This window comes from Stenella coeruleoalba (assembly GCF_951394435.1).
Source record: "Stenella coeruleoalba genome assembly, chromosome: X".
Taxonomy (NCBI): domain Eukaryota; kingdom Metazoa; phylum Chordata; class Mammalia; order Artiodactyla; family Delphinidae; genus Stenella; species Stenella coeruleoalba.
Genome location: NC_137152.1, coordinates 101,080,246 through 101,101,740, shown reverse-complemented (window position 1 = coordinate 101,101,740; position 21,495 = coordinate 101,080,246). Strand labels below are relative to the sequence as shown.

Genomic DNA, 21,495 nt, shown 5'->3' with positions numbered 1-21,495 from the left:
CCCTGTGCTATACAGTAGGTCCTTATTAGTTATCTGTTTTATATATAGTAGTGTGTATGTGTCAATCCAAATCTTCCAGTTTATCAAAAGAAATTTTTAAAAAACCAAAGAAACAAACTACATAAAGAAATAAAATTAACATAACACTGTAAATATAACAAAATAATATGTTGAGGCTAAACATATCTGTCATATCAGTAAATGTAAGTGGGTTTAATCACCTATTAGTAAAAGGAAAAGATTTTCAAAAGAGCTCACAAAGCAAAACCTAATTCTATGCTGTTTAGAAGACACACCTGAAATGAAAGGAGTCAGAAATGGCTAAAAATTAAAGGATAGACAAAAGGTTTATCGGGCAAATGGAAGAAGCAGTAAGAAAGCAAAGCTTATAATCTTTATATCAGACAAAGTAGAATTCAAGCCAAAAACCATTAAACACAACAAAGAGTATACTCTATAAAAAGCTATGACTATCTATGCACAAATAACAACTGCCTTTACAAAACAGAAACTGTAAGAGCTCAAGGAGGAATAAACAAAAACAACTAGTAATAGGATATTTTAACCCATCACTCAGGTCACATGGATAGAAACTTATTAAGTATATAGAAGACCTAAAAAAGCAAAATCAGTAAGATAGATCTATGGCTGTATATTGAACTTAACACCCTGATAATAGAGGATATACCTTCTTCTCAAGTACTCATGGAACCTTCACAGAATTTGATTGTGTATTAGGTCATAACAGGAACCTCAGTGAGTTTCATAAAGTAGAAGTTACACAAACATCATTCCCAGATCATGGTGAAATGAAACTGAAAATTAGGACAAAAATTTTAAAACCAGGAAAGTCCTTCCACCTGGAAATTTTTAAAATCTTAAGTCTCGGGTAAAGGGGGAAATGAAACTTTAAAATTATAAAATTTCTAAGAAATAATGATAATGAACCCAGCACATGTCAAAATTTATGGGATATAAGTAAACCATTTATAAGAAAAAATTTGTATCGGTAAAAATAAAAGAATGAAAATAAAGCTTAAAAAGCCATAAAATAAGCTAGAAGAAGGTACAAGAAAGAAAATAATAAAAATAAAGCAGAAATAAATGGGGTAGAAAACAGAAAAGTAATAGAAAAGTGGTGTTAAAAATCAACAAACAGGCAGACCACAAGCTACCTTAAATCAAGAGGAAAGGGTGAAATGTATGCAAAATAAGAAATGACGGGAAATATCCATTGATACAGAGGAAAGTTTAAAAACATGGTAAGTGGCTACTTTGCATGAATCTCTTTCACAGGGGTGTAGCATTCTGTACGCCCACCAGCAGTGTGTGACTGTGCCCATGTCCTGATGGACTTCCCATCAGTGTGTCACAAGTTTTTGGATCTTTGTCAATCCGATAGGTTAGAAAGGGTACCTTGGGGTAGCTTTAGTTTGTATTTCTCTTATTATGAAAGAATATTCAGTGAAGCTGAATATCTTTTCATGTGTTTAGGGATCTTTTTTTGTGAACTGTATGTTCATATCTTTTGTCCATTTTTCTATTTTTTTTTTTTTTTTGGTCCTCTTTGTCTCAATTTTTAAGAGTTCTTTACGTATTAGGAAGATTCACTATTTTTAATACACAACTCTGTACACCCTCAGGAGGATATATTCTAAGGAAAAAAAACACAAACTTTGAACTTAGTAGGATTAATTCTGGTAGTGGCATTGGTGTAGTAACTCTAATACTTATTTTGTGTGTCTTGTACAATAAGCAAATGAGTAAATACATTGATGTTATTGAGAATTTGGTTCACTCTGTGAAAAAGGAGATAAAATTATGGGATTAGGGAGAAAGAGCTCTGTGGTGCTGGATTAGAATTGGGAATATCAATATGCACTCATTCTTTAAAAAACATACATACAGATATATGTACGTGTGTATATGTGTACATACACACACACACACACGCACACATACACATTAACAAAGATAAAATCTAAAGGTTTTGTTCTATGTGTCTATATCCTTGCTCTTTTCCCTGAAAGGACTTAAAAACAACGACACCTCAGTAGTAATGAGCATATCTTAAAACTAGACTTTGGTTTCTAAATACATTTTCTACTGAAAGCTCCTTAGAGAAATGGCTGATTCTAGGTCTGTCAGAAAAAGTCAGTGCAAATTAAGCCTGGAATATCTTGTGCTAGAAAGCAAGGAAGAGTTGAGACATGTCAAAATGACACAGAAACCAATTTAGAGGAGCTCCCACTGGCCAAATTTGAGTATGTAATGATGGTAATGGATTATACGTTGAACGACAACAACAAAAAAGAATCTGAGTCTATTGTAATACTTTAAAAATAAAAGGCACTTAATTTCTAGAAATAGATCTGAATTATTTTGTAATTCATGTAGATCCCTTTATGCATACTCATAGTATCTTTCAAATTAGGTATTATTATTTCTAATTTATATGTGAGAACTGACATTCAGAGAGGTTAAGCAGCTTGCCTTCAACCGCACAGCTAGTTAGAGGAAGGACCATCACCTTAAGGTCTGTCTGACTTTTCAAAAAGAGCCTATGGTGCCCTTATTACACTAACTGGCCTCTAAAAATGAGCTCATATAACAAATACTGTCTTATAACCTGCTTTGGGAACATCTTTTTCTATTATTTAACATTTTTCTACAACATTATTTTTAATTGCAGCATCATCCTCTACTGTATACAGTCACTTATATAATCAATCCCTATTTGCTGGACATTTAAGTACTTTTCCTTATCTTGCTGTTATATACAACATCATGTTGAATATCGTTGTTTTAAAATTTATTCAGATCCTTTTCTTAGTATAAATTTCTAAACATGGAATTCCTGGATCAAAATGTTTAAAAACATTTCCAACACTTTAGGTATATATTGCCAATTTGCCCAAACATTTTGCAACAGTTTACACTCCTGCCAGCAGTACACAAGAATGCTCATTTCTCTGAACCCTTGAAAACTTTTGATATCGTCAATTATAAAAAAAGAAAAAAAAGCCATTTTGATAGGCAAAATGATATTTCAGTGTTTTAGCTTGCATCTTAAAATTACCAGTGTGGTTGAACATTTTAAAATGTCACTGCTAACTTGCATTTCTTCTTTTGTGAATTGCCTGTTGATACCTTTTGTCCGTGTTTCTACTAGAGGGTCAGCTGATATTTATTGATTTATAAGGAATTTTATATATTAAAGATTTTGACATAAACTGCATATTTTAACATTGACTAAAAAAGAATCAAAATTAAAATTTTAAATCATAGGGAAAAAAAATAAAACTGAGAGACTGCCATATTCTTTTCCCACATCTCCTGAAATCCTGGCAAGACATTTCAGGAAATAGTAAAAAGAAATTTAGACCCATTTTCGATAATTATATGAAGTTGAGTAAACTTCCTATAGCCTACCTTTTCTTTAAAGCAAAACTTGAATCTGCTTCAAAAATAGAAAACAAGGCTTGGACAGCAAAGTGATCAGTTTTAACAGAAATGCTAAGAAGGTTGAGATAAAAAAGAAAACAGACTGTAAAACCAGTAGAAAATATATGGTGTATACTTCACTTACATGTAACCCAGAAATCCAATAAAATAATCAGTGTCCATATAAAAAGATGATTCTACTCATGTTCTTGTATTTTGAATTGATGAAAGATTGTTAGAGAGCTTCTAGTTCTCTCCTATGCACTTACCTGAGAAGGATGGACGAAATTAGTTTGAGTAATCATTCTGTGGGCAAAGAGCAGAGTTTTCCTCTATGCAAAAGCAACTGGTTGGCATAAAACTTTAACCTATAACATTGGCCTCATTAGCCCAATATTCCAACCAAATTACTTCAGTACAAAATGTCAGTGACTAGCAGAAATGGATCACATCTTCTCTTGGTCCCGAATAAGAGAGAAACTGGTCTCTGTGTGTCCTAGGGCAAAGCACTTCCTCTCCAGCTTTTAGTTTCCTCTTCTGTAAAATGAGATTGAACCAAATGGTTGGTCTGTGGTCTTTTTTTGTTTGTTTGTTTTGTTTTTTTCCAAAAGAAGCTTTTAATTTTTGAACAAGTTTAGATTTACAGAAAAGTTGCAAAAGTAGTACAGAGAATTCCCATATACTCCTCATCTGGTGTCTCCTATTGTTAACATCTTCTATCACCATGGTACATTTGTCACAACTAAGAAACCGACATTGAATATTACTATTAACTGAACCTGACACTTGATTTAGATTTCACCAGTTTTTCCCCAATGTCATTTTTCTGTTCCAGGATCCCATCCAGGATAGGATATTACATTATGTGTCATGTCTCCCTAGTCTCCTCTAGTCTGTGACAGTTTCTTAGATGACCTTGACAGTTTTGAGTAGCAGTGGTCAGGTTTTTTGCAGAATGTCCCTCAATTTGAGTTTTGCCAGTTGTCGTTCTCATGTTTAGACTGGGGTTATAGGTTTGGAGGAGGAAGACTACAGAGGTGCATTATCATCGCATCATGTCAAGGATACATGCTATCAATGTACATGCTATCACTGATGATGTTAATCTTGATCACTCGGCTGAGGTTGTGTTTCTGGGTTTCTCTACTGTAAAGTTACTCCCTCCCTCTTTTCTAAACCATTAGCCTGTGATCTTTTTGAGCTCTGACATACCATGATTTTATTATGTTACATACAGATTCCCTTACCTGCACAGATCAATTTGCTAGAGTTGCATCCATTACCCAGGAATGTATACTTGTGCTGGGTAACTCAGCTGAAAATTTTCTTGGGACCCATTTCATACTATATGGCTATGTGAGAAATCTCCATTATGTTTCATAGAATGAGACTCTAATCACTTTCTTTGTAGAAAGTGCACTCTACATTTCTTAGTAAAGAAATGATGACTTTACAAATTTTAAGGATGCTCTGATTTTTGGAAACCTTTTACCAAGAGAACCCCAAATCTACAACTTCCAAATCCCAGTGATCAATATGATGGAGAAGAAGAAACGAGCAGGTTTGGGGGATGTTGGTGAGGGTGAGGAGAGAAATGAATGTCTGTTCTAAATTAAGTTGAGGATTTGGAATTAGGAAATCAGGTGAGGTGTGTGTTTGTCTGAATTCTGCTGTAGAGCTGTGTGAAGATGGTAGCTGAAGTTCTATTAGAGACTTGAGTCCCTCTACATTGCTCTTGCCAAAAAAATGCAACTACACAAACCTCATTTAGGGCAAGAAAGCAAAGGATGCGATGGGCAAATGACCTTCTGCCTTTCTCCACTTCCAAGATAGTTTTGGAAAGCCTAGCTTAAGGGGACAATTAACCAGGCCTAATAATAATGGTTAACATTTATGGAGCATTTATTATGTACCAAGCATTTTTCTAGGTGCCTTACATGTACTGACTCACAAGGTCCTCACTAGAACCCTATGGGGAAGGTGCTATTATTATGCACATTTTATAGTGAGGATACTGAGACACGGTGATTGAGTAACTTGCCCAAGGTCCCTCTGATACTAACTGTAGCAGAGTTGAGATTTGAAACAAGACATTTCCGCTCCAGACACATGACAACTGCCTCCCTTTAGATAGAGTGTAAAGCTCCAGGAGGGCAAGCGTTTTTGTAACCAAGCAGTTACTGTTGTATCTTCAACACGTAGGACGGTGTCTAATACCTAGTAGTCGGCCAGCAAATAATTATTGCATGAAGGGAGGGAAAGGCTTGAGGATCCTGATCATGAATCAAGCCCAAACATTGGTGACTCTTCCAGAAGAACACCGTCATGATGCCACCTCAGAAAACTCAGAACAAACTGGGCCATTATAATCTCCACCAGTTCATTCTCTGTATCGCCCCATCCGATCAAATGTTATAAGGCAGGTAGAAGGGCTTGGTACATACCCAGCTGTAGTTTTCTCCTACTCATCTGTTTTCCACCTTCTCTATTATATATTCTGACTCCCCAACCTCATCTGAGCCCTACTGTTTAATGCTAACTCTGAATAAGCAGGTAATGGAAAGGGTTTTAACATCTCAAAATCTAAAAGTTTGCAGAAGAACACATGCCAGGTATCCATGGCTGTGACAACATGATGCCAGATCAGGAAAGTGAGTTTAAAAGCATCAGCTACCAGGGGTTGAGGACATAAATCAATGAATACATTCCCATTTTTTAAATTTAAATACATTCAGGTCAAATGAGTAAGAGGAGGAGAGAGCTTCTGTGTAAGTCTGTTTCTCACTTTCCAGTCACCAGTTTTATATGGATCTTTTTAAAAGAATATGCATATTATTACCAATAAGCATTCAACCAGGAAAGAGGATGAGAGACTGTTTAGGAATCTAAGAGACTTCCATCATCAGTAATGATGAAGTAATAGGCAATGACTTGGACCATAGCGAAAGGGAGACTTCATTGAGCAGAAAACGAAGTAAAATGAGAAAGAAAAAGAAAATTTTAAGGAAGAATCAAAAGTGCCGAGTCCTGGCTAAATTGACATTTTTGCTGCATTATTCATTAAGGTGGGATTTTTTGGGGAAAAAAAAAAGTGTCCCATCATTATGCTGCTTATTTCTCCTGACTCCACAAAGCAAATAATAATACAAAAGTAAATAAGATTTGAGTTATGGAGAGCACTTATTTATTGGTGCTGTGACTTGAGATGAAAACACTAAATAATTGTGTCTGTCTGATAAGGAATACACAGATGGGCCCGTTACGCAACTCAAATGGAGATCATATATTAAACCTGTGATAAGGTACCCAAATAGACATGTTATTTATAAATATTGCTGCAACCTTGGAATGGAAAATATAAAATACATAGTAAATGAAAATTTTAAGATAATGTAATATAGAACTGGGATATTAAAATGATTTATTACCTTGATAGAATCTTTTCTAGCTTCAATATTGGATAAAACTAGGACTGTACTAAGGCAAAAAAAAAAATGTATGCTGCAGTAGAGAATGTTTCATTTCATTTGGGAGAGGAAATGTAGGGATTCAAACATGTGGAGCAACAAGAAAGGTGTCATTACCTCTGTTGTACTGTCTCAGTCTTCTCTTTAATTGGCATTTAATTTTACTGTTTCACTGTGGCAGACTAGCAAAATGTGTTACGTAAAACTGTTCAAATTATAAAACGCTTTTTTTTCACTTTTTTTTAAATTAATGAAGTCCTTCTTTCAAAGGAAATTCTACCCATACCCGACATGACAGCTTTTAAAAAGGTTTGAAAGGAATCTCATAGCCATACTGACTCCATTCAAATTGCTTTGAAAAGGAACATTTAAGTCTGTTTTATTTATGTTTATGATGTCGTGCAACCACAGATAATATTTTTAGTAGAAAATGTATATGTATAACCCTAGGAAAAAAAGAGAAAATTTGAATGAAACTGCTGAAGCAAAAGTAAGGTACCATAAATAAACATGCATTACTTCCTCTGTTTAGTTCTTAAAAAATGTTTCTCTGAAAACTAATGGTTTTCAATCCTGCATATAATCTGGTTATTACCAGGATAAAGCCAAGATCTGAAGGTGATTTATCAAAGGGCTATAGTTCACTCATACACCAATTTGATGTTTAATGTAATGAAAATGGGATTTATTTTAAGATGGAAAGATAACCTGGTTTCTGTAATGTTAGCAGTCACTGCATTTAATTCAGGTAGCATTTATTTTTGCAGTGATGTTCCTTATTGTGGAAGCCTCTTGCTTCACACGATGTCCACTGAAGTATTGGTCTGGTGAAATTGCTTCCAACAGGAGTTAACTTGAAAGCCTGAAGTCATCAGGGGTCACCATCTGGGTAATGTACCTGGTATATTTTTCAGGAAGGGAACTGTCCAACATACAAGTAGATCTGTAGCTTTGACAAGCTTTGCAAGTACAAAAGCAGTAGCATCCCTTAGCCTGAAGGAATATGAAGCAAGATATGTAAGGGAACTAGTGGGGGCAAAAATTGCTGACAAAGAGGAAAAACAAATTACCTTGAAAAATATCACATGCTTTTGTCTTGGCATGATTTGAAGCTTATGACATCATCTATAATGGGCAGGACTTTTATCTGTAAGACAGATTTCAAATTTTCAAAATAAATTTTAGTCAAATTTGAAAATAGCACCAAAAAATTTCTTGTAATAAAAAATATAGCACCCTTAGCTGAATATGTGTGCAGTTTGAGATGCAAGATGAATTTCTTGAAAGCAAACTTGTATTTGCCTTGCAAATATTGCAATTTCAAGGTTACTTGTGTATTTATCATCAGAGCTCTATTTACCTTATTATTAAGTGGATTGGAATATTATCTGTAAAAGAGTGGACACAAAACACCAAGAGATACAGAGTAACATGGAAGGTTTCATATCTTCTGACACTGGCATTATGAAACTATTCCAACAAATTTAATTGCCTAGAAAGAATTCTTCCCAGCACCCAAATTTTCTTGATTCAGATAATTTCAAGGATAATTTTTTAGGACAGTACATTTCAAACTATATCTGTGGAGCTTTTGGACTCCCAGTTCCTTTCAGTCAAAAGAGTTCTGTTTTATCTTTTGATGGGTTTGAGGGTTATTCATATTTAATTGCTGGATTGTTCTACTGCTTTAAAATGTTTTGAAAAGCCCTATTTTAGAAAACAAAAATTAAAGAGATGGAATAAAAGAATGCATCTATCCATTCAGCTTTTTAAAAGGTTTGTTGAGCACCTACTATTTTTTTATTGTATAACAATATGTGAATACAGTATCACTGTAAAAGATTCTAACAATACTATGGAAATGTTGAAGTTCCCCCAGCTCCCCACTCTAAAGATCAATAATTTGATATTAATCCTTCCATTTCTCTTTCTATGCATTTACATACATAGAGATACCTTTTCTTTTACTTAAATAGGGTCATTGGATGTGCCTTGTTCTACATTGTTTTTTATACAAATCTTAGAGCTCTTTCTATGTCAGTACATATAGGTCATCTAGTGGTGTGCTGATAAATGTTTAACAACCAGCTCTCTGGGCAAAAAAGCCTTGATGTGCAACATTTGCTGATTCCTGGAGTGTTAAAACACCCACCATGGTGATTTCAACTACCAATGTGAAGTCACTGAAAGTGGAATTGGAAGAGATGTGCACAGTTGGCTCTTGTAAACCAGTAGAAGCTGGCTCTATCACACCACTAGGTCAGTCCTTTCTCTCTCTCTCTCTCTTGTTTTTTTTTTTCTTTCTGGCATCTTATTTTGAAATGCATTGAGACTTACAGAAAAGTTGCAAATATAGCACAGAATTCCTGTAAACCTGTCATTCAGTTTCTGCCAATATTAACATCTTGCATAACCATAGTACAGTTGTTAAAAGTAAGAGATTAGCATTAGTATGGTGCTATTAACTCAGAGTTTATTTCGGATTTCTTCAGTTTTACACTATTTGTTCTTCTTGTTCCAGGATCCTATCTAGTATACCACATTGCATTTAACTGTGATGTCTTCTTAGTGTCCTCTAATCTGACAGTTTGTCAGTATCAGTCCTTTTGATTCTTATGTAGGATTTTATATTATGGGTTTACCATTCTCTCATAGATGGATATATTGGTGGGGTATTTTTTCTTTACTATATTAACAAAATCATTATATTAACAATGCTGTTTTGAACTTCCTTGTACATGCCCGTTTATGCATGTATAGGCATACTTCAGAGATATTGCAGGCTTGGTTCCAGACCACTGCAATAAAGTGAGTCATATGAATTTTTTTGTTCCCCAGTGCGTATATAAATTATGTTTACACCATACTGTAGACTATTAAATGTTTAATAGCATTATGTCTAAAAAAACAATGTACATACCTTAATTAAGAACTACTTTATTGCTAAAAAATGCTAACCATCATCTGAGCATTCAGCAAGTCATAATCTTTGCTGGTGGAGAGTCTTGCCTCGATGTTGATGGCTGCTGACTAATCAGGGTGATGGTTGCTGAAGGTTGGGGTGGCCGGGGCAATTTCTTAAAATAAAGCTATAATGAAGTTTGCCTCACTGATTCACTCTTCTTTCACAAATGATTTCTCTGTAGCACATAATGCTGTTTAATAGCATTTTACCCACAGTAAAATGTCTTTCAAAATTGGAGTCAATCCTCTCAAAACCTGCCCCTGCTTTATCAACTAAGTTTATGTAATATCCTAAGTCCTTTGTTGTCATTTGAACAATCTTTACATCATCTTCACCAGGAGTAAATTCCATCTCAAGAAATCACTTTTTTTTTTTTAACGTCTTTATTGGAGTATAATTGCTTTACAATGGTGTGTTAGTTTCTGCTTTATAACAAAGTGAATCAGCTGTAAGTGTACGTATATCCCCATATCCCCTCCCTCTTCTGTCTCCCTCTCACCCTCCCTATCCCACCCTTCTAGGTGGTCACAGAGCACCAAGCTGATCTCCCTGTGCTATGCAGCTGCTTCCCACTAGCTATCTGTTTTACATTTGGTAGTGTATATATGTCAGTGCCATTCTCTCACTTCGTCCCAGCTTACCCTTCCCCCTCTCTGTGTCCTCAAGTCCATTCTCTACGCCTGCGTCTTTATTCCTGTCCTGCCCCTAGGTTCGTCAGAAGCATTTTTTTGTTTTTGAGATTCCATATATATGTGTTAGCATACGGTATTTGTTTTTCTCTTTCTGACTTACTTCACTCTGTATGACAGTCTCTAGGTCCACCCACCTCACTACAAATAATTTCGTTTCTTTTTGTGGCTGAGTAATATTCCATTGTATATATGTACCACATTTTCTTTATCCATTTGTCTGTCGATGGACATTTAGGTTGCTTCCATGTCCTGGCTATTGTAAATAGTGCTGCAATGAATATTGTGGTACATGACTCTTTTTGAATTATGGTTTTCTCGGTATATGCCCAATAGTGGGATTGCTGGGTCGTGTGGTAGTTCTATTTGTAGTTTTTTAAGAAACCTCCATACTGTTCTCTATAGTGGCTGTATCAATTTACATTCCCACCAACAGTGCAAGAGGGTTCCCTTTTCTCCACACCCTCTCCAGCATTTATTGTTTGTAGACTTTTTGATGATGGCCATTCTGAATGGTGTGAGGTGATACCTCATTGTAGTTTTGATTTGCATTTCTCTAATGATTAATGATGTTGAGCATCCTTTCATGTGTTTCCTGGCAATCTGTATATCTTCTTTGGAGAAATGTCTATTTAGGTCTTCTGCCCATTTTTGGATTGGGTTGTTTGTTTTTTTGATATGGAGCTGCATGAGCTGCTTGTATATTTTGGAGATTAATCCTTTGTCAGTTGCTTCATTTGTAAATATTTTCTCCCATTCTGAGGGTTGTCTTTTCATCTTGTTTATGGTTTCCTTTGCTGTGCAAAAGCTTTTAAGTTTCATTAGGTCCCATTTGTTTATTTATGTTTTTATTTCCATTTCTCTAGGAGGTGGGTCAAAAAGGATCTTGCTGTGATTTATGTCATAGAGTGTTCTTCCTATGTTTTCCTCTAGGAGTTTTATAGTGTCTGGACTTACATTTAGGTCTTTAATCCATTTTGAGTTGTTTTTTTGTTTTTTGTTTTTTGCGGTACGCGGGCCTCTCACTGTTGTGGCCTCTCCCGTTGCGGAGCACAGGCTCCAGACGCACAGACTCAGCAGCCATGGCTCACGGGCCTAGCTGCTCCGCGGCATGTGGGATATTCCCGGGCCAGGGCATGAACCCGTGTCCCCTGCATCGGCAGGTGGACTCTCAACCACTGTGCCACCAGGGAAGCCCTTGAGTTTATTTTTGTTTATGGTGTTAGGCAGTGTTCTAATTTCATTCTTTTATATGTAGCTGTCCAGTTTTCCCAACACCACTTATTGAAGAAGCTGTCTTTTCTCCACTGTATAGTCTTGCCTCCTTTATCAAAGATAAGGTGACCATATGTGCATGGGTTTATCTCTGGGCTTTCTATCCTGTTCCATTGACCTATATTTCTGTTTTTGTGCCAGTGCCATACTGTCATGATTTCTGTAGCTTTGTAGTATAGTCTGAAGTCAGGGAGCCTGATTCCTCCAGCTCCATTTTTCTTTCTCAAGATCGCTTTGGCTATTAGGGGTCTTTTGTGTTTCCATACAAATTGTGAAATTTTTTGTTCTAGTTCTGTGAAAAATGCCATTGGTAGTTTGACAGGGATTGCATTGAATCTGTAGGTTGCTTTGGGTAGTATAGTCATTTTTACAGTGTTGATTCTTCCAATCCAAGAACGTGGTATATCTCTCCATCTGTTTGTATCATCTTTAATTTCTTTCATCAGTGTCTTATAGTTTTCTGCATACAGGTCTTTTGTCTTCTTAAGTAGGTTTTTTCCTAGGTATTTTATTCTTTTTGTTGCGATGGTAAATAGGAGTGTTTCCTAAATTTCTCCTTCAGATTTTTCATCGTTAGTGTATAGGAATGCAAGAGATTTCTGTGCATTAATTTTTTAACCTGCTACTTTACCAAATTCATTGATTAGCTCTAGTAGTAAGAGACCACTTTCTTTGCCCATCCATACAAAGCAACTCCTCTTCTGTTGAAGTATTATCATGAGATTGCAGCAATTCAGTCACATCTTCAGGCTCCCCTTCTAATTCTAGTTCTCTTGCTCTTTCCACCACATCTACAGTTACTTCCTCCACTGAAGTCTTGAACCCCTCAAAGTCATCCATGAGAATTGCAATCAACTTCTTCCCAACTCCTGTTAATTTTGATATTTTGACCTCCTCCCATGAATCACAAATGTTCTTAATGGCATCTAGAACAGTGAATCCTTTCCAGAAGGTTTTTAATTTACTTTGCCCAGATCCATCAGACGAATCACTATCTATGGCAGCTATAGCCTTATGAAATGTATTTCTTAAATAGTGAGATTTGAAAGTTGAAATTACTCCTTGATCCATGGACTACAGAATGTATGTTGTGTTAGCAGGCATGCAAACAACATGAATCTCATTGTACACCTCCATCAGAGCTCTTGGGTAACCACATACATTGTCAGTGAGCAGGAATATTTTGAAAGGAATCTTTTTTTCTGAGCAGTAGCTCTCAACAATGGGCTTAAAATATTCAAGAAAACATGTTGTAAACAGATGTGCTGTCATCCAGGCTTTGTTCCTCCATTTATAGAGCACAGACTGGGTTGATTTAGCATAATTCTTAAGGGCCCTAGGATTTTCAGAATGGTAAATGAGCATTGACTTCAACTGAAAGTTACCAGCTGCATTACTCCCTAACAAGAGAGTCAGCCTGTCCTTCAAAGCTTTGAAGCCAGGCATTGACTTCTCCTCTCTAGCTATGAAAGTCCTAGATGGCATCTTCTTCCAGTAGAAGGCTGCTTCATCTACATTGAAAATCTGTTGTTTAAGGTATCCAGCTCATTAGTTATCTTAGCTAATTCTTCTGGATAACTTGCTGCAGCTTCTACATCAGCACTTGCTGCTTCTCCTTGCACTTTGTTGTTATGGAGACGGCTTCTTTCCTTAAACCTGACAAACCAACCTCTGCTGGCTTCAAACTTTTCTTCTACAGCTTCCTCACCTCTCTCAGCCTTCATAGAATTAAAAGAGGAGGGCTTGCTCTGGAGCAGGCTTTGGCTTAAGGGAATATTGTGGCTGGTTTGATTTTCTATCCAGACCACTAAGACTTTCTCCAAATCAGCAATAAGGCAGTTTTGCTTTCTTATCATTCACGTGTTCACTAGAGTAGCACTTTTAATTTCCTTTAAGAACTTTTCCTTTGCATTCACAACTTGGCTAACTGGCACAAAAGGCCTATCTCAGCTTTCAACATGCCTTCCTTGCTAACCTTAATCATTTCTAGCTTTTAATTTAAAGTGAGCAACATGTGACTCTTCCTTTCACTTGGACACCCAGAGGACTTTGTAGGGTTAACTGGTCCAGTTTCAATACTGCTGTGTCTCAAGGAATAGGGAGGCAGGAGGAGAGCAAGAGAGATGGGGGAATGGCCAATGGAGCAGTCAGAACATACACAACATTTATCGATTAAGTTTGCTGTCTTATATGGGCACGGTTCATGGCGCCCCAAAGCAATTAAGGTAGTAACATCAAAGATCACTGATCACAGATCACCACAGCAAATATAATAAGAATGAAAAAGTTTGAAATATTGTGAGAATTACAAAATTGTGACACAGACACGAAGTGAGCAAATGCCGTTGGAAAAATGGTGTTGATAGACTTACTGGACACAGGGTGGCCACAAACCTTCAATTAGTAAAAAATACAATAGCTGGGAAGCATAATAAAGCAAAATGAAGCAAAGCAAGGCATGCCTGTATGTGATTCTTTCTTTAGTGCAGATTCCTAGTAGTAGAATTCCTTGGTCAAGGAACATTCCCAATTTAAATTTTGATAGACAATCAATAGCAATCACAAAATTGCTTTCCAAAGCCGATTTACCACTTTACAGTCCTATCAGCAGTGCTTAAGCAAGAGTACTTCTTGACTACCAGGTGCTGAGTTAGGTACCAGGGACAAAAAGATGAAGAAGACATGGTACCCACCCTCTCAGTGCTTAAAATGATGAGGCATTCATATAAATAGGTATCTTCAACATAGCATGGTGGGTTCTATAACGAGGTGCTAAGAGAGAAACACCATATCTCTTTGTGAAATGTTCTAGATAGTCAAGATCAGTACTTTCCAATAGAAATACAACCCACACCACATATATAATTTTAAATTTTATAGTTGCCACATTAAAAACGTAATAAGCAGGTGGAGTTAATTTAAATAGATTTTTAATTTAATGAAATACATATCTAAAATATTAACACTTCAACGTATAATCAATATAAAAATTATTAATTGGATAATTTGCATTCTTACTTTCATATGAAATCTTCGACTTTGACTAACCACATTTCAAATGCTTGATAGACACATGTGGTGAGTGGCTGCCATATTAGACAGTACAGACCTAGGTCATTCAGCATGTATTTCCTACATCTACTTCTGAAGCACTTCTGCAGTCTCTCCCTTATAAGTGAATATTTGCCTTTTGAAGGGGCATGGAATGGGGAAGCATTATCAATTATAAACATTACCAGAGACCATCAGTCTTACTTAAGAGAAACAAAGACCAACATCCTAACAGAGAGTACAGAAAAATAACTGCAGAGAGGCTTTGAGGCTCCAGCCTATAGAAATATGCAAGTTAAGAAGGGCTTCTTATGAAGTCAGGCTGCCTTGAGATCCAAGATGCTTGATTGAGTTTGACACTTGGGGACAGCAAGATACTCCATTTGTTACCTTAACTTTGTAATAAATTTATAATTTCGGAGCATAGCTCTTTGCGATTGGATAAAACAAGAAGGATAAGAATTATAAAATCTACAGGACTCAGCACTAAGGAACATTTGTGAGGAGAGCATTAGGGACTGCCATTCTTACTCAGCTGAAAAGACATTACTCCTGGAATATCTGAATAGGCAGACACATTCTGTCCGGCCATTGAACTTTAGTGAAGTGCAAATAATGGAACTGGTACTTCCTGAGAGATCTGGCTAGTGTCCAACCTTGCTCATTGAGTATGTATATTTTTATATATGTCTTTAGGAAAGAGAACTTTGTTTGGGGTCAGGAGTAGTTATATTAGACCTACTATAACCAGTAGTGCTCATTTGTAGGTATATGTTGGGGCATGTGTGATTTTAGTTTTATTACTTTCTATTCATTTGTAGTTTATTGGTGACCAGTTTGTGAAGTTGGTTAGAGCACAGAGATAACAGGATTATGGTCCCAATCCTGTTTTTGAGTTTTCCTACCACTCTTCTGTTTCCTAACTGAGCCCTGGCCACACTGAGCTCCTTAGTGTTCTTCACATATTCCGTACAAGACTTCAGGGTTTTCTGTAATTGCTGTTACTTCTTCCTAGGAGGTTTTTCAACTAGATATTCATATGCCTTCACTTCATTCAAATCTTGGTTCAAATATTACCTACTCCAAGAGACCTTCCCTGACTACTCGGACTTATTTTTTTCCTTTATAGCATTTGTAACTACTGGACATTATTTCACTTATTTGCTTCTTTGTTTCTATATAGCCATATTATATTACATCATATATTTATTCATTGTCTGCCTCTCTTAACTTACCACCCTCTTACATGAGTTCTGGGAGGGTAGAGATTTTTTTTTAATTCACTGCTCTAAACTTAGGAAAACAGTGCCTGGCACAAAGTAGGCACTCAAGAAATACTTGTTGAATCAATATATGAATAATACTTAACACTGCCCTGTTTGTTCATTACCAGTTGTACCCTTATTTCATTATGAGTGGGCTCATAATGTTTATACTTGGGTTTAGGGGACTTGCTTAAAGTGTGGCTATAAATACATAGCATAGATCTGAATGGTGATCTATTAGAAGGTAAGGACTCTGTATCTTCCTCATTGTGTATCCAAGGCTGATACGCAGCCAGTAGGTCCTGGTCAGGATATGTTGGTTGTTTACATCCAACATCCGTATGGGTCAGCCAATACCTTTGCAGTCCTGGCTGTTTATTACCTTTTCCTGTGTTCCCGACATTCCTGGTGTGCTCAGCATATGCTTTGAAAATACTTGTTGAATGAATCAATAAATACATCCCCATAATAGAAGTATTGCCATATCTTTCTAGTGGTGTGTTGGTATATCCCAAAGTTCAACATAGTTTTATGTATTGGTGTTAGTGTGAACAAAGTATTATTTATTTCTAACAGAACACAAACACTGGAGTTATTTAGTTACCTCAGTCTACCCTGCACATAAATGCACTCTTTGATTTCCTTTCACAACTCAGTATATGGAAGTTCAGTTTGGAGGAGAGAAAAGACCCATAGCCTTGCCATGGTACCCATAGTCTGTAGCAAATCATTTTCATTATGTATTCATACATAGGGACATCACAAAACAATGGGTACATTACACACAGCTCATTGCCTAGAAAAGGCATAAGTAAACTCGAAAAATTATAAAGCTTTACCACCCTCAACAGGTATTTGACTAATTGTGCATACCTCTTTATCTGTCATGATTGGCTACAAGCAGTCCCTTTCATTTGATGGTGAAAAATTAAACCTTATTTTATTATTTTGAAGTGATTCTCAGCACATGTATTTTCTCTCTCATTGTTAAGTGCCCTCAGGAAACTGGCTTAACTTAAATAAAGTATTTAAAATAGCCCTCTTGATCTGCAAAATGCGAACTACTGTGCCTTTTGTTCCTTATGGCCCATCTAATTTCAAAAAAGTAACAGAACCAAGAAAGTCAAACACATTTTCAATATAGCTTCTAATATCCATCATATTCAAATTATTAGGGGACTGAGTAGACTGAATTTTCTATAAAGCTGATAAATACCTTTAATTGGAGCGAGGATGTTAAACCAACTGTACTTTGAGTCTTTTGGCAAGGAAATCTCAGGGATGTCCCTAATATAGCTCTATTAGCATGCCATACTGTACCTTACTCAGAACCAGTATCATTTGAGTTTCATTTGTTTCCAGTAATTGCAAGAGAAATTCATCAGGCAGTACTGGCCTTAATCCAAAGAAAAGGGTAGAAACCAATTAAATGCTTAAAAGTTTTAAGGATAAATTAGAAGGTACGTGTTAGAAATCTCTTTAGCTCAACTAAAAGTGGATGAATGATTTTTAAATAGGCTATCTGGCTAGCTTTCCTGTTCTCGGTTGCTAATTCATATGCTATGTATTTGTGTTAGACATATAAATTAGCCCCTTTCAGTCTGCCTAGGAACATAAAGAAAAATATGAGATGGCTTATGAACAGATACACTTTTTTTTTTTTTGCCTTTTGGTAAGATTTGGTTGATTTGAAAATTGCAGTAAGAAAACAAATAAAAGGATGTCCTCAGCTTCTGTCCGAGGCACTGTTTTCTCCTAACATTCTCTCCACTCAGTAATCTCACTTGCTCTCACTTCAACTGTTGCTTATGTGCATGTGTGATTCTAGTCTTGTCCTAGACCTAATATTTCTCCAGAACTTCAAACTCCTGTGTCTGACATGACTATCTAGATAGCCCATCAGTCCCTGGAACCTGGAATCTCCAAATATTAATTCATTGTATTCCTCCCATCACGTCACCCTTCCCCAGACCAACTAGTAAGCATTCAACAAACACATATCCAGCACCAACTGTTCGTAGCTAGTGCTGAGCTAAGTGCGAATTCCCTAACTCTGTTAATGGTTCCACAGTGCTTTCAGTTATCAGGCTCAAAACCTTAACGTTTTGGATTCCTCCCTTTCTGTCACTCTTTCCTATGCCCATCCCCAGCACACCTACACACATACACAAGCGTGCAAGCACACACCCACCCACTCATACACAGAGCTGGTTGCCAAATCCTGAAATGACATTTATGCAATTTCTCCTTAAGGAATTGCCTTCTTGGCATTCTCACAGCCACGGCCCTAAATGAGACACTCATCATTTTTCACCTAGATTATTGCAGTGCCATCCCAGTTTGTGTTCTTGCCACATTTTTAGGCCTCCAATCCATCCTTCTCCACACTACTACTGGATTTATCTTTCTACAGAGGGTGCTCTGATGATATCATTTATTTGCCTAGAAATCATCAGTGCTCCTCATTGCTATTAAATTAATCTTCCTAAAGAAAATTGATCATAGCCCTCATCTGCTCAGAAAATAGCGGTGCCTCCCTGTTGCCCAGTAAATTGAATCCAAATACCTAAGTGTGGCATTCAATGCCCTCCACAATATGGCCCTTATCGACCCTTCCAGCCTTAACTTCCACTAACTTCTATATGTAGCTAAACTCCAACCAACCCCATCAACTTCCTTTGCCTCAAATACATCTTGTGCTTTACAAAGTCATATTTTGTTCACCCTGCCCCCTCACCCCACCTATTGTTGACACCTGCCCCACATATCCTTCAAGGTCTATCTCTAATCCTACTTCCTTCATTAAATCATCCCTGATCAACCAAGCCAATTTTTATCTATTGTTCCTTTAAACCATTTCTTTTAAAACAAAAATTTCTTTTTTCCCCAGATGGCAAACATCACACATATTCATTGTAAACAATATAGACAATACAGAAATCATAAAGAAGAAAATAAAATCCTCCATAAACCCCGCATACTGTTACTATGTTGCAATACATCCTCTCAGCCCTTTCTTTCTCCACACAGCAACATATGTGCGCGCGCACGCACACACACACACACACACACACACACACACACACACACACACACAATATAGATCATACTATTCATACTGTTTAGTAGCCTGATGTTTTTCATTTGATGCATCATAAATATTTCCCATGCCATTACATAGTCTTCTGCAACAAGATTTAATAACTGCTTAATCTTGTATTATTTATATCATCGGTTATTTAATTAATCTCCTTTTGATGAATATTTAGATTGATCATAACTTTTTACTAGTTTTTAAATGTTTCAATGGATAGACTTGTAGTTTAGTACACATTCATAGCTAATTCATAGAAATTGAATTGTTTCCTAAAAGATTCAGCCAAATTTCAAGTTTTCTTAATAAATGGTGCCACGTTACCCTCCAAAAGGTGACTGGTTTTTTATACTCACATCAAGAGTGTATGAGAAGCAGCCGCATAGCACAGGGAGATCAACTCAGTGCTTTGTGACCACCTAGAGGGGTGGGATAGGGAGGGTGGGAGGGAGGGAGACACAAGAGGGAAGAGATATGGGAACATATGTATATGTATAGCTGATTCACTTTGTTATAAAGCAGAAACTAACACACCATTGTAAAGCAATTATATCCCAATAAAGATGTTAAAAAAAAAAGAGTGTATGAGAGGGCTTCCATGGTGGCGCAGTGGTTAAGAATCTGCCTGCCACTGCAGGGGACACGGGTTCGAGCCCTGGTCCGGGAAGATCCCACATGCCGTGGAGCAACTAAGCCCGTGCGCCACAACTACTGAGCCTGCGCTCTAGAGCCCCCGAGCCACAACTACTGAGCCCTCGCGCCACAACTACTGAAGCCTGGGCGCCTAGAGCCCGTGCTCTGCAACAAGAGAAGCCTCCACAGTGAGAAGCCCATGCACCGCAACAAAGAGTAGCCCCCGCTCGCTGCAACTAGAGAAAACCCCCGCGCAATCTAAAAAAAGATTTAAGTCAATCTAAAAAAAGATTGACTTAAAAAAAAAAGTGTATGAGAGTCCCCATTTTCCTGCATGCTGATCAACACTGAGTATTTTTTAATCCTATGATAGCAATTTTTTTAAAATAAATTTATTTATTTTTGGCTGCGTTGGGTCTTCGTTGCTGTGCACGGGCTTATCATATAAGGAAGCCATATGATAGCAATTTGAACCTGTATTACCTCAATTATTCTGTGTATTATCATTATTTTATACTTGTATTACTTTCAGCTCCTACCCTAATAGGCATCTAGATGTTAACATCTGGAGTAGCTATCATAGGACCTTATGCATACTAGGCACTCAGGAAATATTTGCTGAATTGAATTGAACAAGGGCCATAGAGAAGGTCTCTCATGTTCTCGCGATAGCCTGTCCACCATTACTCTGCGGTTTCCATGTGCAAACTAGAGTTACACGACTGAGGGAAATGGAAGAGGAAGGGGTCACAGCACTGAGGAACAGAGTCCAATCCCACTGTAATTGCTTGACCAGAATTTCAACTTCTGCTATCACTGGGATAGCTTCAGCCTCAAAATTTTAAGCACTGTTTGGGAAAGTCACTACATGTGTGATGTGGGTATCAACTCCAGGTTGCTTGGCCTAACTGAAAGAAAACCAGTCATGGCATTTTTGGGTGGAAAGGGACAGCTGGTTTAGAGAACTTTTTGACAAGTCTGGAATAAGTTCATGTATGGCTTGTTTTCTTGCAGCAGTACATTTGTTCGGCCTGACTTGGCAGTTGCAACCAGCTGAAGGACAGCTCTATGAAAATGGAGTTAGCAAGGGGAACAGAGGGACTGAATCCATGGATACCACTTACTCTCCAATTGGAGGAAAAGTTTCCAATAAATCAGAGAAAAAAGGTACAGTGATCAAAGTGACTGATTGATTATTGATTACTTTTCTTCTAATTTAGTCATCAGAACCAAACCTGGGATGGTTTCACTTCACATTAAATTTCATGATCACTCGAAAGAAATACTCTACGTGGACAGAATAAATACATGTAAATGTCTTGTGAAAGCAGATTTTCCTTTCTCTAGTGCCTTGAATATAAACCAATTAAACCTTTCAAATATGTTGGCAATTTTGAAAATAGATAAATATTTACAGGATGGAGGTTTCAATACAATGGAAATTGCATTTCACATATAAGTACCCTGAAGCAACGTGGGATTTTGATTAAGTTCTCTGTGTCCAAGCCCAGCATTTATATATAACACTTTACAAAGGATATATGGAAATTTCTTCTGTTTATAATAAGAAAATGCCTTCTATGTGTAATACAACGGCGAATGTTTATGTCAA

General features: G+C 36.8%; 1 protein-coding gene across 3 annotated transcripts in view; it reads left to right on the top strand.

Moving 5' to 3' along the window:
* The window catches only part of TENM1 (teneurin transmembrane protein 1), a 619,648-nt gene that overhangs the window by 303,776 nt on the left and 294,377 nt on the right, over window positions 1-21,495 (top strand). For all 3 annotated transcript variants that reach the window (XM_079909820.1, XM_079909818.1, XM_079909817.1), the window contains one exon: window positions 20,898-21,050. In XM_079909820.1, the coding sequence (XP_079765946.1) occupies window positions 20,898-21,050 (153 nt within the window). The remainder of the gene's footprint in view (window positions 1-20,897; window positions 21,051-21,495) is intronic.